Consider the following 27249-nt stretch of genomic DNA (forward strand, 5'->3'; position numbering starts at 1 on the left):
AATAGTATAAAAATATTTAGTAATATATTTAACAAAATATATTCTGAAAATTACAGTATTGTTGAAATAACTTTAAATAATCTAAATAAATAGAAAAGTATCAGGAGACATGTTAAAATGGTAAAAATTTCCAAGTTAATCTACAGATTTAATGCACTTCCTATTAAAATCCCAGCTGATTTTTTTGTAGTAATTTGACTAGTCAATCCTAAAACTCATATGGAAATGCAAGGAAAGTACACCACCCAAAACCCTCTTTAAAAAGAACAAAAGTGGAGACCAGCAACTCCCTCTTTAATACATTTTCTTTTTTCTGTAGGTTTACAGAAAAATCATAGAGAAAATATAAATCTCACTCATATGTCTCACATATTTCACTCTCCAGATAAAAAAATTCACTGAATGGAATTAACACTATAAGGGAGAAACCATGTCAAAGGGTAAGTGAATTTAACAGGGGGATACAAAATATCCAAACTGATATTTGTGTGATAACTTTGTTACAAGTAAAGAAAAATGTTATTATAATTTTACTATTAATTATAGCCCATGGTTGATATTATGGTTCTGTTTACTTTACACGGGTTTATTTTTAATTTTTTTTATTCTGTACAACCCAAAACATATATCCAACCTAAAATTTATCCTTTTAACCACATTCAAATATAAAATCCAGTGCTGTTAGGTATCTTCACAATGTTGTGCTACCATCAACACCTTCCATTACCAAAACTCTGCATCAGCCCAATTAGAAATTCTGCACAAATTAAGCATTAACCCCATTCCCTACCACACCATGGCTTCCAGTAACTTGTATTCTAGTCTCTATCAATTTGTTTATTCTAACTATTTCATATCAGTAAGATTATATAGTATTTGCCCTTTATTGTCTGGCTTATGTCATTCAATATGATGTCTTCAAGATTCATCCATATTGTTATATGTATCAGAAATTCATTCCTTTTTATGCTTAAATAATATTCCACTGTATGTATACCATACTTTGTTTATCCATTGATCAACACTTGGGTTGCTTCCATCTTGGCTATTGTGAACAATGCCACTAGGAACACTGATGTGCAAATATCTGTTCAAGTCCTGCTTTCAATTCTTCTGGGTATATACCTAGAAGTGGGATTGCTGGGTCATTCTACATAACTCTCTGAAGAACTGCCAAACGTTTTCCACAGGAGTTGCACCATTTTACATTCCCACCACCAATGAACAAGTGCTCCTATTTTTCCACATCCTTTCCAACACTTATTTTCCATACTTTCTCTTTTTTTATTGTAGCCACTGCAGGGATGTGAAATGGTATCTCACTGTGGATTCAGACAGCATTTCCCTAATGGCTAATGATGATGAGCATCTTTTCATGTGCTTTTTTGCCATTTGTATATCTTCATTGGAGGAATGTCCATTCAAGTCATTAGTTCATTTTTAAAATCAGTTGTTTTTTTTGTGGTTGTTGTTGAGTTGTAGGATATCTTTATATATTCTGGCTAGAAAACCCTTATTAGATATGTGGCTTCCAAATATTTTCTCCCATTTCATAGGATGTTGTTTTACTCTCATGATGAAGTCGTTTGAGGTACAAAAGTTTTTAATTTTGATGAAGTCCCATTTATCCATTTTTCCTATGTAGGTTATGATTTTGGTGTGAAGTCTAAGAAACCACTGCTTAACATTAGATCCTAAAGATGCTTCCCTATATTTTCTTCTAGAGTTTTATAGTTTGGTGCTGATAATTTAGGTTTTTCGAATGATTTTGAGTTAATTTTTCTATACGGTGTGAGGTAAGATGTTCTCCTTCATTCTTTTGTGTATGGATACCCAGTCTTCCTAGTACCATGGTTTTATTTTTTGTTTTGTTTTCATTATTATTGTTTTTATTAGAGAAGTTGTAGGTTTAAAGAACAATCATGTATAAAATGCAGGATTCCCATCTACCACCCTATTATTAATACCTTGCATTGATGTGGTATATTTGTTACAACTGATGAAAGAATATTTTTATAATTATACTGTCAACTATACTCCATGGTTTAATTAGGGTTCGCTCTGTACCATGTTTTGAAGACTATTCTTACCCAATTGAGAGGATCTGGCAACCTTGTCAAAAATCCACTGGCCATTGATGTGATGGTCTATTTCCAAACTCTGAATTCAATTCCATTCATCCATATGCCTGTCCTTGTGCCACTTACTGCTGTTCTGAATATCATTATTAGTTTTATAATAAGTTTTAATTCAAGAAATGTGAGCCCTTCAATTCATTCTTCTTTCCCAAAATGTTTTGTGCTATTTCAGCCCACTTACTTTTCCATACAAATCTGATGACTGGCTTTTCCATTTCTACAAAGAAGGCTGTTGAAACTTTTATTGGGATTCCATTAAATCAGCAAATCACTAGGTAAAACTGTCATCTTAACAGATTTAGTCTTCCAATCCATGAGCACAGAATGGTCTTTCCATTTATTTAAAGTTTTTAAAAACTGACTTCCGGAGAAGATGGCGGCTTAGTAAGACGCGCGGATCTTAGTTTCTTCTCCAGGACAGCTACTAGGGGAGTAGAAACGATACAGAACAGCGCCCAAAGCCACAACAGAGATAAAAAAGACAGTGTACCCCATCCTGAAACGGCTGGCTGGCTGAGAGAAGCCACTCGGGTGAGATCGCCAAGGCGCGCGGGCTTCACCAGGCGGGGCGGCAAGCGGCCGGAGTCACTCCCTTCCCCCTTCCCGGGCCTGCTGGGAGAATTGGAGAGGCGGTCCCCTGAAACCGCGGCGGCTGGCGCCCACACCACGCGCGGGCCCCGGACCAACTGAGAGAATTGGATCGGAAATCCTCAGGCCGCGGAGAACGGTGACGGGTGGGGGAGGCCCCTTCCAAACCCGTGACCCCCCGGGAACGTGCACTCTCCCGGGCGGGCCGCTGCCGCTGGCGCCCTCCCGCCACGCTTGTGGCCCGGGCGCCTAGGAAATTCAGACGGGCGCTTTCCCGGGCTGCGGCGGCCAGCAACCCTCCCCGCATTCGGACCCCGGACCGGCTCGAACCCTTCCAAGCCGCTTCGGCTAGCAAACCTCCCGGACGGCGAGAGTTTTCCAAAGTTAAAGGTCCCACAGCACCTTTTACTGGTGGGACCCTCAGACAAACGTGTGCCACGAGCGCCACCTACTGGGCAGGATAAGAAAAACAGAACCCAGAGATTTCACAGAAAAATCTTCCAAACATTTGGATCCAAACCCAGGGAAATCTGTCTAAATGCGCAGACGCCAACAGAAGATAACGGATCACGCTCAAATAATTGAAAATATGGCCCAGTCAAAGGAACAAACCAATAGTTCAAATGAGATACAGGAGCTGAGATAACTAATGCTGAATATACGAACAGAAATGGAAAACCTCTTCAAAAACGAAATCGATAAATTGAGGGAGGACATGAAGAAGACATGGGCTGAACATAAAGAAGAAATAGAAAAACTGAAAAAACAAATCACAGAACTTATGGAAGTGAAGGACAAAGTAGAAAAGATAGAAAAAACAATGGATACCTACAATGATAGATTCAAAGAGACAGAAGATAGAATTAGTGATTTGGGGGATGGAACATCTGAATTCCAAAAACAAACAGAAACTATCGGGAAAAGAATGGAAAAATTTGAACAGGGTATCAGGGAACTCAAGGACAATATGAACCGCACAAATATACGTGTTGTGGGTGTCCCAGAAGGAGAAGAGAAGGGAAAAGGAGGAGAAAAACTAATGGAAGAAATTTTCACTGAAAATTTCCCAACTCTTATGAAAGACCTAAAATTACAGATCCAAGAAGTGCAGCGCACCCCAAAGAGATTAGACCCAAATAGGCATTCTCCAAGACACTTACTAGTTAGAATGTCAGAGGTCAAAGAGAAAGAGAGGATCTTGAAAGCAAGCAGCAAGAGAAAAACAATCCATCACATACAAGGGAAACCCAATAAGACTATGTGTAGATTTCTCAGCAGAAACCATGGAGGCTAGAAGACAGTGGGATGATATATTTAAATTACTAAAAGAGAAAAACTGTCAACCAAGACTCCTATATCCAGCAAAATTGTCCTTCAAAAATGAGGGAGAAATTAAAACATTCTCAGACAAAAAGTCACTGAGAGAATTTGTGACCAAGAGACCAGCTCTGCAAGAAATACTAAAGGGAGCACTAGAGTCAGAACCGAAAAGACAGAAGAGAGAGATATGGAGAAGAGTGTAGAAAGAAGGAAAGTCAGCTATGATATATATAATACAAAAGGCAAAATGGTAGAGGAAAATATTATCCAAACAATAATAACACTAAATGTTAACGGACTGAATTTCCCAATCAAAAGACATAGAATGGCAGAATGGATTAAAAAACAGGATCCTTCTATATGCTGTCTACAGGAAGCACATCTTAGACCCAAAGATAAACATAGGTTGAAAGTGAAAGGTTGGGAAAAGATATTTCATGCAAATAACAACCAGAAAATAGCAGGAGTGGCTATACTAATATCCAACAAGTTAGACTTCAAATGTAAAACAGTTAAAAGAGACAAAGAAGGACACTATATACTAATAAAAGGAACAATTAAACAAGAAGACATAACAATCATAAATATTTACGCACCAAACCAGAATGCCCCAAAATACGTGAGGAATACACTGCAAACACTGAAAAAGGAAATAGACACAAATACCATAATAGTTGGAGACTTCAATTCCCCACTCTCATCAATGGACAGAACATCTAGACAGAGAATCAATAAAGAAATAGAGAATCTGAATATTACTATAAAGGAGCTAGATTTAACAGACATTTATAGGACATTACACCCCACAACAGCAGGATACACCTTTTTCTCAAGTGCTCATGGATCATTCTCAAAGATAGACCATATGCTGGGTCACAAAGCAAGTATCAACAAATTTAAAAAGATTGAAATCATACACAACACTTTCTCGGATCATAAAGGAATGAAGTTGGAAATCAATAATAGGCGGAATGCCAGAAAATTCATAAATACATGGAGGCTCAACAACACACTCTTAAACAACGAGTGGGTAAAAGAAGAAATTGCAAGAGAAATTAGTAAATGCCTCGAGGCAAATGAAAATGAAAAGACAACATATCAAAACTTATGGGATGCAGCAAAGGCAGTGCTAAGAGGGAAATTTATTGCCCTAAATGCCTATATCAGAAAAGAAGAAAAGGCAAAAATGCAGGAATTAACTGCTCACTTGGAAGAACTGGAGAAAGAACAGCAAACTAATCCCAAAGCAAGCAAAAGGAAAGAAATAACAAAGATTAGAGCAGAAATAAATGAAATTGAAAACATGAAAACAATACAGAAAATCAATAAGACCAGAAGTTGGTTCTATGAAAAAATCAATAAGATTGATGGGCCCTTATCAAGATTGACAAAAAGAAGAAGAGAGGATGCAAATAAATAAGATCAGAAATGGAAGAGGAGACATAACTACTGACCTCACAGAAATAAAGGAGGTAATAACAGGATACTATGAACAACTTTACGCTAATAAATACAACAATTTACATAAAATGGATGGGTTCCTGGAAAGACATGAACAACCAACTTTGACTCAAGAAGACATAGATGACCTCAACAAACCAATCACAAGTAAAGAAATTGAATTAGTCATTCAAAAGCTTCCTAAAAAGAAAAGTCCAGGACCAGATGGCTTCACATGTGAATTCTACCAAACATTCCAGAAAGAATTAGTACCAATTCTCCTCAAACTCTTCAAAAAAATCGAAGTGGGGGGAAAACTACCAAATTCATTCTATGAAGCTAACATCACCCTCATACCAAAACCAGGCAAAGATATTACAAAAAAAGAAAACTACAGACCAATCTCTCTAATGAATATAGATGCAAAATCCTCAATAAAATTCTAACAAATCATATCCAACAACACATTAAAAGAATTATACATCATGACCAAGTAGGATTCATCCCAGGTATGCAAGGATGGTTCAACATAAGAAACTCAATTAATGTAATACACCATGTCAACAAATCAAAGCAGAAAAATCACATGATCATCTCAATTGATGCAGAGAAGGCATTTGACAAGATTCAACATCCTTTCCTGTTGAAAACACTCCAAAAGATAGGAATACAAGGGAACTTCCTTAAAATGATAGAGGGAATATATGAAAAACCCACAGCTAATATCCTCAATGGGGAAAAATTGAAAACTTTCCCCCTAAGATCAGGAACAAGACAAGGATGTCCACTATCACCACTATTATTCAACACCGTGTTGGAGGTTCTAGCCAGAGCAATTAGACAAGAAAAAGAAATACAAGGCATCAAAATTGGAAAGGAAGAAGTAAAACTATCACTGTTTGCAGACGATATGATACTATACGTCGAAAACCCAGAAAAATCCACAACAAAACTACTAGAGCTAATAAATGAGTACAGCAAAGTAGCAGGTTACAAGATCAACATTCAAAAATCTGTAGCATTTCTATACACTAGTAATGAACAAGCTGAGGAGGAAATCAAGAAACGAATCCCATTTACAATTGCAACTAAAAGAATAAAATACCTAGGAATAAATTTAACTAAAGAGACAAAAAAACCTATATAAAGAAAACTAAAAAAAACTGTTAAAAGAAATCACAAAAGACCTAAATAGATGGAAGGGCATACCGTGTTCATGGATTGGAAGACTAAATATAGTTAAGATGTCAATCCTACCTAAATTGATTTACAGATTCAATGCAATACCAATCAAAATCCCAACAACTTATTTTTCAGAAATAGAAAAACCAATAAGCAAATTTATCTGGAAGGGCAGGGTGCCCCGAATTGCTAAAAACATCTTGAGGAAAAACAACGAAGCTGGAGGTCTAGCGATGCCAGACTTTAAGGCATATTATGAAGCCACAGTGGTCAAAACAGCATGGTATTGGCATAAAGATAGATATATCGACCAATGGAATCGAATAGAGTGCTCAGATATAGACCCTCTCATCTATGGACATTTGATCTTTGATAAGGCAGTCAAGCCAACTCACCTGGGACAGAACAGTCTCTTCAATAAATGGTGCCTAGAGAACTGGATATCCATATGCAAAAGAATGAAAGAAGACCCGTATCTCACACCCTATACAAAAGTTAACTCAAAATGGATCAAAGATCTAAACATTAGGTCTAAGACCATAAAACAGTTAGAGGAAAATGTTGGGAGATATCTTATGGATCTTACAACTGGAGGCGGTTTTATGGACCTTAAACCTAAAGCAAGAACACTGAAGAAGGAAATAAATAAATGGGAGCTCCTCAAAATTAAACACTTTTGTGCATCAAAGAACTTCATCAAGAAAGTAGAAAGACAGCCTACACAATGGGAGACAATATTTGGAAATGATATATCAGATAAAGGCCTAGTATCCAGAATTTATAAAGAGATTGTTCATCTCAACAACAAAAAGACAGCCAACCCAATTACAAAATGGGAAAAAGACTTGAACAGACACCTATCAGAAGAGGAAATACAAATGGCCAAAAGGCACATGAAGAGATGCTCAATGTCCCTGGCCATTAGAGAAATGCAAATCAAAACCACAATGAGATATCATCTCACACCCAACAGAATGGCCATTATCAACAAAACAGAAAATGACAAGTGCTGGAGAGGATGCGGAGAAAGAGGCACACTTATCCACAGTTGGTGGGAATGTCAAATGGTGCAACCACTGTGGAAGGCAGTTTGGCGGTTCCTCAAAAAGCTGAATATAGAATTGCCATACGACCCAGCAATACCATTGCTGGGAATATACTCAAAGGACTTAAGGGCAAAGACACAAACGGACATTTGCACACCAATGTTTATAGCAGCGTTATTTACAATTGCAAAGAGATGGAAACAGCCGAAATCTCCATCAACAGAAGAGTGGCTAAACAAACTGTGGTATATACATACGATGGAATACTATGCAGTTTAAGACAGGATAAACTTATGAAGCATGTAATAACATGGATGGGCCTAGAGAACATTATGCTGAGTGCGTCTAGCCAAAAACTAAAGGACAAATACTGTATGGTCCCACTGATGTGAACAGACATTCGAGAATAAATTTGGAATATGTCATTGGTAACAGAGTCCAGCAGGAGTTAGAAACAGGGTAAGATAATGGGCAATTGGAGTTGAAGGGATACAGACTGTGCAACAGGACTAGATACAAAAACTCAAAAATGGACAACACAATAATACCTAATTGTAAAGTAATCTTGTTAAAACACTGAATGAAGCTGCATCTGAGCTATAGGTTTTTGTTTTGTTTTGTTTTGTTTTGACTTTACTATTATTACTTTTATTTTTGTCTCTATATTAACATTCTATATCTTTTTCGGTTATGTTGCTAGTTTTTCTAAACCGATGCAAATGTACTAAGAAACGATGATCATGCATCTATGTGATGATGTTAAGAATTACTGATTGCATATGTAGAATGGTATGATTTCTAAATGTTGGGTTAATTCTTTTTTTCCGTTAATTAAAAAAAAAAAAAGAGAAGGGGTAATTGGAGCTGAAGGGATACAGACTGTACAACGTGACTGGATATAAAAACTCAGAAATGGACAGCACAATACTACCCAATTGTAATGCAATTATGTTAAAACACTGAATGAAGCTGCATGTGAGGTATAGGTTTTTTGTTTTTTTTTTTCTTTCTATTAATGTTTTAATTCTTATTCTGTTGTCTTTTTATTTCTTTTTCTAAATCGATGCAAATGTACTAAGAAATGATGAATATGCAACTATGTGATGTTATTAAGAATTACTGATTGTACATGTAGAATGGAATGATTTCTAATTGTTTTGTTAATTCTTTTTTTAATTAATAAAAAAAAAGGTAAAGTTTTTAAAAACTTATTTTGGTAATGTCTTCTGATTTTCAGCAGATATCCTTGATTAAAAATATTCCTAGATATTCGATTAGCTTAGTTAATATTGTAAATATTTTTCTTGATTTCTTCTTTAGCTTATTCACTATTAGTGTATTGATATAGTACTGATTTTTAAACATTTTTATTATTAAATATAACATATACAAACAGAAAAAAAAAAACAATGATTTTCAAAGTATATTTCAACAAGTAGTTACAGAACAGATTTCAGAGTCTGTTATGGGTTCCATTCCACTATTTCAGATTTTTCCTTCTAGCTGCTCCAAACCACTGGAAGTTAGAAGAATTTTTTTTTCCTTTTTGCAAGAAATGACATACAAAAAAGAAATAAATTTCAAAGTACATTGCAACAATTAGCTGTAGAACAGATTTCAGAGTTTGATATGGGTTACAATCCCATCATTTTAGGTTTTTACCATTAGCTGCTCTAAGATACTGGAGACTGAAAGAAATAGCAGTTTAATGATTCAGCAATCATATTAGTTCGTTAAACCCTACCTTCTCTGTATAACTTCACATCACCTTTGATGTTTCTCCACTCTTTACGGGTATTTAGGCTGCGCCCATTCTAACTTTCCATGTTGGAAGGGGCTGTAGATAATAGGGGATGGGGGATAGCACTAGTAGATGTTCTGGAGAGGCTGGACCCTCTGCATTTCAGGACTTATCTGGTCCAGGGATACATCTGGAGGTTGTAGGTTTCTGGAAAGTTACCCTACTGCATGGAACTTTTGTAGAATCTTATATAATACCTGTCCTAGTTTGCAAGCTGCTGAAATGCAATGCACCAGAAATGGAATGGAACGGCTTTTTAAAAGGGGAATTTACTAAGTTGCAAGTTTACAGTTCAAAGGCCACAAAAAAAGTCCCAGTTAAAGCAAGTCAATAAAAATATCCAAATTAAGGCACCAACAAGAGGTTACCTTCACTCAAGAAAGGCCGATGAAATTCAGGGTTTCTCTCTCAACTGGAAAGGCACGGTGAACATGGTGAACATGGTGACGTCTGCTAGCTTTCTCTCCAGGCTTCATGTTTCATGAAGCTCCCCCAGAGGCATTTTCCTGCTTCATCTCTAAAGGTTTCTGGCTGTGTGTGCTCTTGTGGTTCCTGTAGCTTTGTCATGGCTCTCAAGCTTTTACCAAATCACTTCCTCTTTGAAAGGATTCCAGTAAACTAAGCAAGACCCACCTGGAATGGGTGGGGTCTTATCTTCCTCTAATGAAAAGTCAATACCCACAATTGGGCAAGTCAAATCTCTGCAGAGATAATCCAAGCAAGTTTCCAGGCTATAGTGGTGAGCAGGGATTAAAAGAAATGGCTGATTCCATGTGATAGAGCAGGATTAAAACATAGCTTTTCTATGGTACATAATCCTTTCAAACCGGTACAATGCCCTAGCTTTTGCTACTAATTTTTGCATGTTGATCCTGTACCCAGACACTTTGCTAAATTCATTTCTCAGCTCTAGTAGCTTTATTATGGATTTTTAGGATTTCCTATACATAGGATCATTTCATCTACAAATAGGGAAAGTTTTCTTTCTTTCCTACCAATATAGGTGCCTTTTATTTATTTGTCTTACCTAATTGCTTTGGCTAGAATTTCTTGTGTAATGTTGAATACCAGTGGTAACATTGGGCATCCTTGTCTTGCTCCTGATCTTAGGGGGAAAGTTTCAGTATTTCACCACTAAGTATTATTAGCTGTGAATGTTTCATATATGTCATTTATCATGTTGAAGAAGTTTCCTTCTATTTCTAGGTTCTGACATGTTTTTATAAAAACTGAGTACTAGATTTTGTCAACTGCCTTTCTGCATTAATTGACAGGATTATGTTTATCCCTCCTTCACTCTGTCAATGTGGTATAGTTACAGTAATTGAATTTCTTACGTTGCACCATCCTTGAATACCTGGGATAAGGCCCACTTAACTGTGGTATATAATTCTTTTAATGTGCTGTTGGATATGGTTTGCTAGTATTCTGTTGAGGATTTTTGCATCAGTACTCAGAAGGGATACTGGTCTATAATTTCTTTTCTGGTAGTATCTTTATCTGGTTTGATATTAGGGTGATATTGGCCTCACAGAATGAGTTAGTGAGTGTTTCCTCCTCCTCAATTTTTTTGGAAAGAGTTTGAACAGGATTGGTGTTAATTCTTCTTGGAATGTTTGGTAAAATTCACCAGTGAGGTCATTGTATCTTGGGCTTTTCTTTGTGGGGAGGTTTTTGATTACTGATTCAGTCTCTGTTATTGGTCTGTTAAGATCATCTATTTCTTCTGGAGTCAGTGTATATAGCTTATAGGTGGACTAGCACTTACCAATGTCAAACTTACTACCAAGCAATAGTAACTGAGACTGTGCAGTATTCAAATAACGACAGACTTATAGACAAAGGAGAAAGAATTAAAAATACAAAATTAAGCATATGCTTGTGGTCAAGTGATTTTTGAAAAGAGCTCCCCAGTCATTAAATAGGGAAAGAATAGACATTTCAACAATTGATGCTGGGACCACTGAATATACACATGTAAAAGAATGAAACTGACCCTTATCTTACACCACAAACAAAAATGAATTCAAAATGGACCAAAGACTTAAATGTTAAGAGCTAAAACCATAAAATTCTTAGAGGAAAACATAGGACCAAATCTTTACAAGCTTAAATTTGGCAATGAATTCTCAGATAGGGCACAAAAAGTATAAACAAAAGAAAAAAATAGATAAATCGGACATAGTCAAAATTAAAAACTTCTGTGCTTAAAAAGATACTGCCAATTAAATGAAAAGACAACCCACAAAACTGGAGAAAATAACTGCAAATCATCATCTCTAGATATATTCTAGACTTGTCTCTAGAATATATAAAGAACTCTTTAAGTTCCATAATAAAAAGAGAAATATACCAATTTTTTTTTAAAAAGGGAAAGGATCTGAATAGACACTCTTTCAAGAAACAGATAAAAATATGCTCAACATCATTAATCATCAGAGAGATGTAATGCAAAACCATAATGGGATACACACCCAGTATGATGGCTATAATCAAAGTCAGATAATAACAAATCTTGATGAGGGTGTAGAGAAATCAAAGTCAATAACAAATCTTGGTGAGGATGCAAAGAAATCAGTACTCTCATACACTGATAGTAGGATTGTAAAATGGTGCAGTCACAGTTCTTCAAAGAGTTACCACGTGTCCCAGCAATTCCACTCCTAGGTATCAACTCAAGAGAAATGAAAATATTTGTCTACCCAGAAACATGAATGTTTATAGCAGCACTATTCTTAAAAGCCAAAAAGTAAAAACAACCCAAATGTGTATTAACCAATGAATGGATAAGCAAAATGTACTACATACAATGTAATATTCTTTGGCCATAAAAAGTAACGGAGTACTGACAGATGCTATACCATTGATAAACCTTGAAAACATGCTAAGTGAAGGAAGCTAGTCATAAAAACCACATACTACATGATCGCAAATTTATAGACAAAAGTGGTTGCGTAGGGTTGGGGTATACCTGCTAAAAGGTACAGGCTTTCCTTTTAAGGTGATAAATGTGTTCTAAAGTATACTATAGTGATAGTTACACATATTTGTGAATACAATAAAACCATCAAATTATACACTTTAAATGGGTGAACTGTTTTGTATCTGAAGTATATCTCAATAGAGTTATTAAAAAAAAAAGAGACAGACTCAGTTATCATCTTCCTTACTAACATCAGGGAAGCATGGGTAAATGTTAATTTCATACACTGTTCTTGGAAATGTAAATTGTGAGACTCCTGGGAAAACACTGTGACTCTTTTAACATTAAGGATACACACTCTCTTCAACCCAGGGGTCTCACTCATTGGAATCTCTTCCTAAGAAAAAAATAAAGTGTCCCTAAAAAAGAGAGAGAGAGAGAGACAGAGACAGAGAGCCTCAGGACCTGTAGGAATATCCAAGGGTCTAGCATACATATAACTGGGTCCTAAAAGGAGGGCAGAGAGAATGGGACAGAAAATGTTGTTGAAGAAATAATGACAGATTCAAGATGCTCAGCCAACCCCCATCAAAATAAATACAAAGAAATCCTTACTTTGGGACATTATAGTCAACTGCTGAAAACTAAAGATAAAGAGGAAAAACTCAAAAAAACAGCTAAAGAACAGCTCATTATATACAATGATTTGAATAACTGCTAACTTTTGAAACAATGGAAGTCAGAAGAACAAAATAGCTATTCATCTGATCCTGTATTGACGTTTATAACTTATTTCCTTATTTCTTTCCAGCAAATGGAGGAATTATCTAGAACAGAGATAATTGGCAGTATCAACAGAAACAAAGTTAAGTGATTGTTACAAATTATGATTTTATCAAGTAACTAGAAGTCTTCCTTCAGGAAGTTAGAGCAATAACCAGGGATAGCAATCACACCTAGACAAGAGTCAAAAAGGAAGAACACAGTTCTGAAGGGCTCTCAACCTCACAGCAGTAGAAAGTCCTCTCTCTTAATTAACATGGATGCTTACTAATTAGCTTCCCTAAAAGACAGTAACTAGACAGAAGACTTATAAGCCTAACTTAACATGGAAAAAGGTCAAGGAAAAAAAAAGGAATGTTTGGTTTCAAAGAACATGAATGGATTTTACCTCTAATGAAAACAATGAGACATGACTCATTTTTACCACTAAGTTAATACAGGCCTACTCCAGCACAATGCTGTATAAAGCATTAAAAATAAAGAAATAGGAATTTAGTCAAATAAGAAAGAATACGGAATTCAAAAGGCACAGGGTAAGAGTATAAAAAAGAAAATGGATAGCTCTATATATTCTCATCTATTTTCAAATCTGATACCAACTGCAGCGGGTGCTACCCTAGGGAGCTGTTATAACTTACAATATGAATAGCTGTAGTCCTGTACTGTGAGAGGGTCACCTGTAAGCTGACTGAACAAGAATATCTTGAAATTATTATCTTTTTTTTTAGTATGGGCAGGCCTGCTGAACCACTGTGGTCCACCCTTGAAATTATTTTAATTAATATTCTTTGATGCCCAATTCAGTTATTCAGGAAGTTTTCTGTGCGTAATAATGGTATATTTGGGTAGAGGGGGCTTGTGTTTGGTGTACATCATTATCCACTGACAACCCAGGGTACTTTTCTGAAGCAACTATTTCCTTCGTATGGCTTTTAATTCCCATACGTGTCTAGGAATTAAAACAAAAAAACAAAAAAAAATTAAGTAGCATTATTTCAAATGTCATTTTTGAAGTGAGTGATTTTGCTTTTAGAGCCCTAAGAAAACACTTCTTAAGCCATTTTATTATTTCTTAAATTCTTTCTTAAAATGAATCTTGATCAAGATGGCAAACTAAGCATATTCGCTCTTCTCTCTCAGCCCAGATCCCTTAAAATGGCAAAAAATACATATGCGTTTAAAAAGAAGAAGAAATTTCTGGAGTAAAGAAAATGTTCCAAAATTGATCATGGGGATGTATGCACAACTACATGATGATACTGTGAGCCAGTGATTGTATATTTCAGATGGTTTGTATGGTGTGTGCATCTATCTCAATAAAACTGTATTAAAAAAAGAAGAAAAAGAAGAAACAATGAACCCATTTTAATGTTTAAAAGGAAATACAGATATGAGCAGTACTGTATGGAAAGATGGAAAAAGAGTAACTTTGCAGTGAAGAAACTTGACAGACTACCTCAGTCAAGTAATCAAGGTCAACATCAACAGCAGTAAATCACATCAATAATATGTACCCCCGATATGATGTGATGTCAGTGGTATTTTATCTCTGTGTCCTCCCCAAAACTCATAACTCTAATCTAATCATGAGCAAAACACTAGGAAAATTACAACAGAGCAACATTCTACAAAACACCTAAACAGCATTTCTCAAAACTATCAAGTCATCACAAACAAGGAAAGCCTGAGGGACTTTCACAGCCAAGAGGAACCTAAAGAAACATGGTGATTACATGTAATATGGTATCCTAGAAAATAAAAAGGTCATTACATAAGAAAACAAGGCACCTGAATAAAGTATGGACTTTAATGACAATGTATCAATACTGGTTCATTTATTGTAATAAAGTACTATATTAATGTAAGACGTTAATAATAGAGGAAATTGGGTGCAGAGTATATGGGAACTCTGAACTACCTTCAATTTTTCTGTAAATCTATAACTGCTCCAAAAAATAAAATTATTTAAAAAAAGAAAGGGATGTAATCAAAAGTCTTCAAAGTATAAAGAATTCCTAGAAGACAAAACAAATGGCATGAGACTGACATGAACATAGCAAACCAAAACCCAAACACATATAGAAGAGCAGAGATTAAAAATACTGTAAAGTAAAAGTGAATAGAGAAAGGGTGCTGGACCACAGTCATCAATGTAAAGTTTTAAACATCTAATAGGAAACTAGTTGGAACGAACCCACTTTCCACTTCTGTTTATGCTGAGCTTTGAGAAGCAACAGTATTTGCTCTTAAGGCAAAATATCAAAGCTATGCTCTAAGGAAAACAAGGTAACTGTCTATAGAAAGCTCTTAGAATAGATATAGAGGCCAAGAGACAAGCAATACATAGCTGAAAGTAATCTGAACCTTCACAACAAACACAGAAGACAAAAAAGCAAAGAGTGCTCTACCTAGGAGGGAAAAGCACCAGACACAAAAGTGAAGCCTGATGTTTCACAGTCCCAATACTCTTATACAGAGCCCCAAACTGGTTGTGCTATTCCAGAAAAAGCTTAAGGATACAATACAAAGGAACTCAAACCAGCATCTATACTAATCATATAGGTGTCATTCATAAGTAAAGACAAACACAAATTGGCAGACATTTAAGGAAAACCTAATACAGGGTTCCAAATGAGCACTATTCTGCACTCTGTGATTTTTCAGAACTAAAAAACTAAGTTCCCAAGAAATTGGAGGCTTCCAAGCCTGGTTACAAAACACAGTCACGTATGGAATTTTTTCTTTAAATATATAATTTCCTAGGCTCTACTAAATTAGAATGTCTAGACTAAAACCTAAATATATATATTTTTTAAGTGACACAGGTGATGCTGACTTTTATTCCTGGATGTAGACCGAAGATCTTTGATAGCATCCACAGGAGTATCAGTAACATAGCTAAGCCTAGTAAATTTACAATTCAGAGAACTTTTTTCAGTTGGACAGCTTTTAAAAAAAGTTCTACCACCCTTATTAGAAAAACTATGCTTTTCTGGAACTTAAACAAATTCTTCCTTTTAAATCTCTTCAAAAATAATTAAAGTAGATCTTTCAACAGAATGGGTATTTGAAATTTTTTTTAAATGAACAAATTGAAATACCTAACTTAGCAAGATATGCTTTGAATAATGATTATTTAGCAACCAAACAAAACACTGTTCTGTTTTGGTTTTCAGTCAAAAGGGCAATTTATTTACTTACAGAAATCCATTAAAAACATCAAGGTTTTTTCCACTCAAGGCATCAATCTTGAATGGCCAAAACATTTGTTTTATATCCAGATGGATTCTGTAAGTTTAAAGATAATAGAATTACCTATCCAGGTTTTATTTTTTTATTTTAGTTTTTCCTTTGGTCACCATCATGAGATACAACAATATTTAAAATACATATGATAAAAATAAAACTATCATACAGTCTCTCAAACTTACAAAATTGTGAAAACATCACCATGTCCTATACTAATCCTCTCTTTTAAAAATGTATTAACTGAAGCTCTCAGGTAGCATTCTTTATCATTTCTAAATCACATAATAAAATTATTGCTGAAATACACTATTTTTCTATTAATGGTGCCTATGTACAGTACATAGTAATGTAGGGGAAGAAAAATATTCACATGATAGTTTTATGCCAAGTATTTCTAGTCACCCCCCCCACCCACCCAAAGCCCACCCACCTGTAAACTTTGGTCAATTTATACTTGATGAAATTTATTAGTTCATGCATAAATGATACACAGCACAAGTGACAAATTAGTTTGTAAAATACACACATATTTCAGACTTTATTCTACAGAACTACTACATACCTGATTTTTCATCTTGGACTTCAAATTCTGCACCAGCAGACCCCAAAAGTGATGCCCCATGTTGCAACAATCTACATATATCAAATCTGTCAAAATTCAATCGATCTGTGGTAGATGAATCTTCCATAGAACTTTCTGAAGTAGGTTCTAAGATGAGATTTTAAAATATTTAATTTGAGCATACAGCAAAAGTGTACAATGAAAGAAAATAGCACATTGTTATGAAGGGTAGGTGAGTAATATTTTAAGAAAAGTAAAAGAGAAGTAGAAAAGATAGTATTGATTTATTTATGATCAACTTTTAGTTACCTGTGAATGAATTATTTACTTAGCAACTCCCCTTCTACAAACCATCAAAATATTTTCGGGTATATGTGTAGCTGGTTTTTTGTTTGTTTTGTTTATGCTCTTATTTATTCTTTGGTCTAAACACTTAGGGCTATTTCTTTGATGCCAAAGGCTCCTACCAGGGCAGAGAATAGAGTGGATATACCATTCTGATCATTCAAAAACACAAATACTAAAAGTGTGTGTCAGCAGGAGTGGAAAGTGTTTGAAACTGACCGTGTGAATCACTAACCTACCCACTTTGGTTGTCCACTAGCAAAAAGGAATGCCAATTCGTATTAAACTGGAATGGAAGGGGTGAATAAGTTGATGAGGCCACAAAGCATACAAATGAGGGAGCTTTGGAAGAAACAACTTTCTGGGACCCGAAACGCTGTTCCATGAATCTTTCCCTTCTCTCATCTTACCTCCCCTTCTCAATCTACAGAGGTACAACTGGCCCTCATAACTGCTTCACATAATCCCCACTCCACGGTCATAATTTGATTCTACTATAGTGTATAGCTGTGTTTCCACTATGAAAGCACAATATTATATGAAAAATGCATTCCCCCATTGAAATATTTATGTTAAATACCATGCTGTCTCCTCTTACTCTTACATAGCTTAAAAACACCAAAGTAATAACGTGAGTTTATTACAGTGCTAAAGTGGAAGACAACAATATTTGCTGAATATATTCATAAATAAGTCTAACAAGCATCATTTATCCCTATACCTGATGATTATCTAAGACACAAAGCCACTACTCATTTGACAGGACTTTCCTCTCATAATGTGAACAAATTAAAACTCCCTGGCAAATTGCTAGAACTATATATCCATCTGAGGTGTAAAGATATCTACAAAATGTTCTACATTCCCTACAAGATTACACATTATAAATTTTAAAATATATTGTAATTGTTCAATGATTCAATAATTTCCTTATCTAGCATTTGCATCTAACTCATCTGTACACTAAAGTATTTTTGTTCAACTTAGATTAAAGGGAACTGTTATAGATATTATAAGCTTAATAGTGATGATAAGCAACCTCACTTACCATAAATTTTAATGTTAATATAACTAATTAAACAATTAAAAAAAGAATTTGAGTTCTAATGTCTCTATATACCAAAATAAGCAGGGATAATGAGCTGAAAAAGAGGAAGATTCTACCAAAACAAATTATAATTTCTGCTTATATAATTCATTTGATGAGAGAAGACAAACACAATCATTCAAAATAATAGGTGTCAGCAAATTAAAACAAAAGTTTCAGGCAAGGTAAGACTTATGATAGATGCAATGTTATCAAAGTAAATTAGAAATGAAATTCAAGTGCACCATACTAAACTTTCACTTAAATATACACCTTTACAACTTTCAAAAAGCATGATTATTTTTCAAATATCATTACATGCAACCAGACATCTAAAGGGTACATAAAAACCTACATACTTACCTCTCCAATAACCATACCTAATTGTGCTTAAATTAGAAAACAATTACACAATCCTACTGTCCCAGCAATAAACAACAAGAAAAAAATAAGACCACTTCAAATATTTAACCTATATGAATTCAATTTTTCCTTTTTAGGATGTAAATTCCTTGAGGGAAGAAATAATTTCTATCAATCAAGCATACTGTAGAATAATTAAAAATATATATGTACATGATACATAAATGATAGCACTCATTTATTCAGCAAGGTGTCACCTAAAAATATGAAAAGTAAGCCTATAAGTTAAAGTCAAAGCTATGGAAATGCAAGATGTATATTATAGTTAATTCCACAATTAGGTTTTTACTGCAAACTATTACTTTTGCCAATTAAAAGCACCTTGTTTGGTTCTTGGCACAGGATTCCACTCAGGTACATTTTTCACTATAGCTTCAACAGCTTGTCCTGCTGCAATTCGGGTATCCCAATTTGCACTCCTCAAATAAATCAACACCTTAAAAATTTATAAAAATAAAATAGTTATATACCAAAAAATGTTTGTTTAATGCAGCTGAACAGAGAAATAAAACTTCTCTTGTTATTACTTTATATTTATAATTTAGCAGGCACCCAAATATATATAAACCCACCTTGGAATTATTAAAATCATTTATATGATTCTGTCATTCATAGACAATATCACTATCATCTTCCAAAAGGGAAACAGGAAACGAAAGAATGCTTAATTTAATTAAAAATAATATAGCTACTTAACATAATAAAAAGCAAAGTATATATCATTCATTAAGTCCCATTACTTAATGCAGGGTTAAAATTTACATAACATTTATTAAGAGAACAGAAAAATTAAAAAATAAAAATAAAAAATAAACTACTAGAACTCACAAGAGTTTAGTAAGGTTGCAGGATACAGATCAATATAGAGAAGTTAATGGTATTACTATACTATCAATAACTGATCAGAAAACTGAAATTAAGAAAATAATTCCATTTATAATATCAAAAAGAATGAAATATGTAGGAATAAGTTCAACAAAAAAAGTGTAAGATTTGTACACTGAAAACCACAAAGTATTCAAACTATTGTTGAAAGACATTAAAGATCTAAGCAAAGATTTTGCAAAACTTGACAAGCTGATCCTAAAATGCAACACAGAAATGCAAGGGATGGAGAAATGCCCACAACAATCTTGAAAAAGAAGAGTAAAGTTAGTGGGCACCTTTCTTGATTTCAAAACCTACCTAAAGCTATAATCAAGACATAAGGTGTTTGCAAAAGGAAATACACATAGATCAATGGCAAATAAGTGAGGACCCAGAAATAAACACACATATCAACAGCCAATTGAATTTTGATCGAAGACAAATTCAAAGAAGAATAGTATTTTCAACACACGGTGCTGGAACAACTGTACATATTTATATATAAATGAATGAAATTGGACCCATACCTCACACCATATGCAAAAATTAACTCAAACTGAATCATAGGCCTAAATGTAGTACTAAAACTATGAAACTCTTAGAAGAAATACGGGCATAAATCTTTGTGGTTTTGGGTCAGAGAACAGATTTTTAAATACTACCCCAAAAGCACAAGTGACATAAGAGAAACAGACTGGACTCATTAAAGGTAAAAAAAACTTTTGTGCTGCAAACAGTATCATCAAGAAAGTGAAAAGACAAACTACAGATGAAGAAAGTATTTGTATATTGTATATCTGATAAGGGATTTGTACCCAGAATATATAAAGAACTCTTACAACCCTGTTAAAAGGAAAGATAAACCAATTTAAAAATAGGCAGAGGGCAAAGGGCTTGAACAGATATTTATCCAAAGAAGATATACAAATTGCAATAGCATTTCAAAAGATGTTCAACATCCTGCCTGAAAATGTAGAGCTGTGTTCCAGTAGCCATGTTTCTTGATGATGATTGAACAATGATATAGCTTTCACAATGAGACTCTGTGAATGTGAAAACCTTGTGTCTGATGCTCCTTTTATCTACTATATCAACAGAAGAGTAGAACATATGGAATAAAAATAAATAATAGGGGGAACAAAAGTCAAAATAAATTTAGTTTGAAATGCTAGTGGTAAATGAAAGCGAGGGGTAAGGGGTATGGTATGTATAGTCTTTTTTTTTCTCTGTTATCGTTTTATTTCTTTTCCTGTTGTCTTTTTATTTCTTTTTCTAAATCGATGCAAATGTTCTAAGAAATGATGAATATGCAACTATGTGATGATATTAAGAATTACTGATTGTATATGTAGAATGGAATGATATCTTAATGTTTTGTTTGTTGTTAATTTTTTTTTAACTAATAAAAAAAAGATGTTCAACATCATTAGCCATTAGGGGAATGAAAATCAAGAACACAGTGAGGTATCATTCACATCACCAGGATGGCTATAATCAAAAAAGTGTTGGTATGATACAACCTGGATGAACCTTGAAGAGCTAATGCTGAGTAGAATGGAAGAACCTTGAAATTATAATTCAAAGTGAAAGAAGCTGCTCACAACAGATCACATATAATGATTCCATTTAAATGAAATGCTCGATATAGGCAAATAGATAGAGAAAGTAGATTAGTGGATGTCTAGGAGTAGAGGATGAAGAGGAGTAATGAGTGACAGCTAATGAGTAAAAGGTGCTTTTTGGAATAATAGAAATGTTCTAAATTTGTGCAGTGATAATAATTGAACAACTCCATCAACGTTGATGTGTATACACTAAACTGTATACTTTAAATGGGTAAATTGTATGGAATGAAAATTATATCTCAAAAAAGTTGTTCAATAAACAAAATCATAAGACAGTATGAAAACACTGAGGCCAAAGAAAAGAGAGTAGAAGGTGAGAGGGTGTTAAAGACAAACTCTGCCTCTTATAATTCTTTGATGTCAGCCGTTTGCTGGGATCTAAATTAAGACAATCAGAATTCACTTGTAGGGCTGGAAACCTTTTCCCAATTCAGCACAGGTAGTCCTAGTCATTGTTTCCAGTTTCATCTCTATTCCCCCAATTACATATGAGTATAATATTGCCTAATAAGTGCCCTTCTCCATTCTGAGAATGTGGAGCTTGTAGTACCATATCACTGCCTCTCCATCCAATCTTGGTTAGAAAGTTCTGATGACAACATCTAAGTGGAAAGTATGTCAGAAAAAAAGTCATTCTTAGCCCTTATGACAGCAAAAGTACAGGTTTGTGTATGTCAAGAAAGGGCTCAGAACATCTACCTTTCCACTCCTCGCAGTCAGGGGCAAAGAGAAGGAAAAGAGGGAATCAGATGGGGTGGGCAGGGAAGGGATATCTTGGGGCTTTTAATATCGGGGAATCATATTGCTCCCCCACAATTATTCTCTATCCACCCCCCTCCAAAATGCATACACACACACACACACACACGTACACAAAGCACTCCTGTTTTACTTGGCATACCAGGGAATTAAACACATGGCTTGCTGTTTACTATCATATAGATACAATTCCATGGGCCCAATAAATTCAGTAAAAATACAGCCATTGCTTAGGTAAAGAACATGGGCAAAGATTATGAGGACACTAATCCACTGAAGCAGAGAGCATTCACTTTCACACAGCTCATAAGTTAAGAATGTAATATGGCAACTAGCTTCTCATATATTTTGATCATTGCCCATGAATACCATCCATTGAAGACCATGGACTATGATATAACTATTAGTTAAGAACAAGTTTGACCACTAACAAACCAGAGTAATAACTCAGATCATTATCAGATTGGGTCAGATTCAAATTTATGCCCTAGACAAAAGATTCTACATTGTTGGATCCTTTAAACAATTAAATTTGAGCCTCCCTGCAAAAAATATTTTAAACCTTGTGACAAAAAAGTAAAAATTACAAAATTTTAAATATATATCTTTTTGACATGCTATACATGGATGAAACTTTGAAGACATATTGAGTGAAATAAATCAAGACACAAAGGGACAGATATTGTATGATTCCACGTACATGAAATAGCTAGAATATGCAAATTCATAGAAACAGAAAGTATAGTACGGGATTGCAGCAGGGAGAATGAGGAATTAATGCCTAATGGGTGTAGTCTTTGGGGTGACAGAAAAATTTTGGTAATGGATGGTGGTGAGACTAGCACAGCGTTGTGAATGGGATTAATTTCACTGAACGATATGGTTGGGAGTAGTTGAGATAGGAAAATTTTTGTCACGTTTCCACAATTTTTTTTTTAAGTGACTAAAGAGACAATAACAACTAAATGCAATGCATGATCCTGGACTGGATCTAATAATGGAGGCCCAAAAAGCATATTATTGGGACATATAAAAAAACTGGAATACAGAGTGCAAGCTTTATAGCAAATGTTAAATTTCTTGAATTTAATAACCATACTTAAAGTGGTTACATAAGGGAATATCCCTGGTCTTCAAAATGCATATGAAAGAGCGAGCCACAGAGGTTCAGCAGGCAGAGTTCTCACTTGCTGTGCCGGAGACCCGGGTTTGATTCCCGATGCCTGCCCATGCAGAAAAAACAAAAACAAAAACAAAACAAAACAACACATCAAAGTATTATGATGTATAAAACCTACTCTCAATGTTTAGAAAATAAACAAATAGAAGGACGGATGGATGGGTGAATAGATGGACAGAGAGAATGATATGGCAAATGTGGCAAAATATTAAAAGTTGGTGGATCTGAGTATCTAGGGTAGGAGAAACGTTTGTATTCTCTTTATGGGTTTTGTTTTATTTTTGCAACTCTCCTATAAGTTTGAAATTATTTCAAAATAAAATGTTTATTAATATTAAGATATTTAATGTAATATGGAAATTACAAATTGTCACTAGAACAAAAAAAGACAATTTCTACCTTTATTTCTATGCTCCTATTCATGACCAAATCTCTATTATTATATTATATTTTCAAAAAGAGTTCTTACTTTAGATAAGAGATTATTTAGTTCATGGGGATGAAGCTTCACCACTTCTCCAAGTTGCTGTGCAGCAGCTTTTCTTGTAACTGGAGTTGTGCCAGTATCTAGTAAGATGAAAAGACGATCAAGCCTAAAACAACAAAAATAAAATAGTTATTCTTAGTTTTCTGATATGTAACATTTCAGTCAATAAATGTACTGAAAGTCTATCAGCAAAGACCTATGCTAGAGCTGGAGAAGATACCTAATCGCCACCCTTCAAGGAATTTGCTATGGGGGTGGGGGAGAATAGGGCAAGTATACAAATAATTATAATATGGTGTACAATAAAATACACATCATAAAAAAGTACAAAATGCTTTGAGGAGCTGTCAAAGAAGGGAGCAAATACTATATCTCTATCTGTGCATTACCGAAAAGGATTCATGAAAAAAATGTGTTATGAGATGGACCTTAATGGTAGAACACGATTTCAATACTGGTGGAGATAAGGTGGTGAAAGGGAAAGAGAGTGAAACATCTGGAAGAGGGACTAACAAGATAAGCAATAAGAAAAGGGAGAGTATATCTAGAGAAGAATGAATAACATAGCTTGGTTGGAATTCAGAGCACATTTAAGGGAATAGTGAAAGATACAGCTAGAGAAGGATAAGCTGGAGCCCTACAGTGGAGACCTTCAAATGTACAGTGTGACTATGAAGGTAACACTTGGGTCAAGAAAGTAATGGGCACGGAGCTACACTTAACAAAGATTAATCTGAGGATAGAATGAAAGCATGAACTAAAATAGCAGGAAACTAACAGAAAATTTTAAGCTAGAAGTACAGGCTTGACCTAAAATCCTGGGAAGGAAAATAAAAATAACAATTAAAAAACAAAAATTAAATTAAAAAAAGATTAGCAGAAGTTGGAAGGAATGATAAAGCAAACACACACGGTATAATAATTTAATGAAATGTCAAATGCATGGTGTGGTAATCGAATGAAATGTTAAGAGTACTGAGAGCATCCTAAGGTTTTAAAGACATCATTTTTTTTTTTTTTTTACTGGGAAAAACTACTGGAGAAAATGTTATGGGAAAAGATGATAAGTTCACTAGTGGCAGGGCAGGACAGGTAGATGGCACCAAAAAGGATAGCTGGAACAGAGATCTAAAGTTCAAGATAAAGTTGGGACTAAAGGTGTATAGGAATATGAGTCATTTGTAAAGAGATGATAGATGTGGGAATAAATAAAATCCCTGAGCAAAGATTTATGGCACAAATTCCAGAGCCACAGTACTTAGGTTCAAATCCCAATCCTGCCACTGATCCATGAACAAAGTTTGGGATAAAACTGCAGTGCCTTATATCTAGAATAAGTGGGGGGAAATGGAAAACTGTCACTTTTTTCTGGAATACAGGAAAATTCTAAGATCTCAGAGAGGCAAAGTCACAAGAAAATACTACCACAAACTCGCCCACCACACTACTAATCAGGTTCAATGAGACAGAGAACGCCACAGTTAAGGATGGAGGCTTTAAACCTGAAATAACCAGTTGCTTTGAACAAAATTGAAGGTGACAAGAGACAAGGTTATATTGACTCTGCCCAATCCTACATGAAGGAAGATTCAAGTGAATAGGCCTTTAAATTTTATCTCATGAAGAAGAGAAAAAATGCAAGGTCCTAGGGCTAAGCATGAGCATGACGCATCAGTAAACCACAAAGAGGCTCATATTTTACTTCTGGGTTTCTTTTCTTTCATACAGAGTTAAAAAGTTACCAAGCAAATTGGAAAGCGTTTTAAAAATAAAAATAAGCATAACGGGGGACAAAGCAATGAAAAAGGTCGCTTTTCAATCAAACTGCTATAAAAACTTTTCAACTGCTTCACAACAAGATACCAAGAGGCAAGATTCAAAGTTAATAACTAACAGCATATACAAAATAATTCTAAATATTTTAGTCTACTAAGGCTAGTGTCAAAAAGAAAAAAAAGAATAATGCAACAGTTTTTCCTTCCAAAGGCACACAGAGTGATTACAAAGAAATTTGCTTTATATTCACACTGTACACAGATATATCCCATCTTTTGACATATCTCTCCTTACTCAATCAAGGCTATCTAAAACACTTGTCTTCAGTTTTCACTACAGAACTCCTGTGAACAGTGACTGAGCGATGAGAAGATGAAGGAAAAGGAGAAAAAAATTATTTTCTGACAGCTGGTATTTCTAAAAAATTCTAAGACTCAGTCAACCTCCCAAATGCCCCTCCCTAAAAGAAGACTTCCTCATTCATCCCAGATATAACCCTCAGGATGCCCTCTGACTTATTTTGTTTTTAGACGGGTCTGATGTTAAGGTTCATGAGAACAAAAATCTTTATTTTAGGAATGCCAACAAATATTTGTATACTGCCATGATTTTAAATGCCTCTGTTCAATGACAAAAAAATTTGCAAAGAGAAAAGGGATCATTTTAAACATCTATGAATAACTTTCTGTAAGTATCAAAAGACAAATTTTCATTTTAAATCATCTACAGCCAATGGCAGGCAAAATTATCAAAAATTAAGTTTTATCTTCAGAAAATATAAGCCTTAGGTCGAACTTATGCTACAGAAGTTTTATAATTGTAAATGCTCTATATACTCTTTGTAAAAATACTGAGATCTCTTGTAAAACGTATACAGTTCACTTAGAGCCATGGCTTTCCTAAAGGAAACAGTAGCAAAATGGAAAAAGAACTAGACTGAAAGTTAAGAGACCCTTAAAATTCCTACTTTTGTCACTCAGAGGACTTGGGCACATTCACTTCCCTTAACCTCTTAGGAAGGAAAACTAGATAATCTAGCTACATTTTATAGCTTTACATCATTACGTGATTTTTTCTTCTTATTTAATAATGTTTGTTATATCTGCTGACTTGTTTGATGCCAGGTTCCTTAGACTGTATTTCTGAGAAGATTTTAAGTACTTCGTAATTCCTTTTCCATGATGGACTTTCTACTTCCCGTGACCAAAAAGCAAGGTTCATTGCAAAATGAACAATCTAAGGAAGTGACAATACTAACCTGTTTGTAAATCCATATGTAAACAAGCTAGAAGAAAATCAGTTTCCACAGGATGTTTCAAATCATTTCCACCTGCCTCAAGCCCCAATTACAATTCCCTATTCCTTAGAAAGGAATGGGCTACAACTCTGCAAGTGAAATCATTGTCCTGCCCTCTACATGGGACATGACAACCAGGGATGAAAGTCTCCCTGACGGCATGGGAGGTGACTCCCAGGGATGAATCTGGCCCTGGAACTGTGGGATCAACAATGCCATTTGACCAAAAGGGGGAAAAGAAGTGTAACAAATAAGGTATCAGTGGCTCAGAGAGTTTAGATAGAGTTGAAAGGCTATTCTGGAGGGCATGCTTAGGCAAGCTTTAGTAATTAGACCTTGCTACCTACCATAACTTCCCAAATCCCAACCAA

General features: G+C 34.9%; 1 protein-coding gene across 2 annotated transcripts in view; it reads right to left on the bottom strand.

Annotated features, from left to right (window-relative positions):
- BTAF1 (B-TFIID TATA-box binding protein associated factor 1) overlaps positions 1–27249 on the bottom strand; it is a 145727-nt gene that overhangs the window by 102447 nt on the left and 16031 nt on the right. Inside the window, exons 2-4 of one of the 2 annotated variants that reach the window (XM_077125429.1) lie at positions 23788–23911; positions 19209–19323; positions 17033–17179 (exon numbers count right to left, since the gene is read on the bottom strand). In XM_077125429.1, the coding sequence (XP_076981544.1) occupies positions 17033–17179; positions 19209–19323; positions 23788–23911 (386 nt within the window). Of the gene's footprint in view, positions 1–16422; positions 16861–17032; positions 17180–19208; positions 19324–23787; positions 23912–27249 lie in introns of those variants that run through there. The other variant, XM_077125430.1, reaches the window with a different exon arrangement.

The sequence above is a fragment of the Tamandua tetradactyla genome, chromosome 13, assembly GCF_023851605.1.
Source record: "Tamandua tetradactyla isolate mTamTet1 chromosome 13, mTamTet1.pri, whole genome shotgun sequence".
NCBI classification, from domain to species: domain Eukaryota; kingdom Metazoa; phylum Chordata; class Mammalia; order Pilosa; family Myrmecophagidae; genus Tamandua; species Tamandua tetradactyla.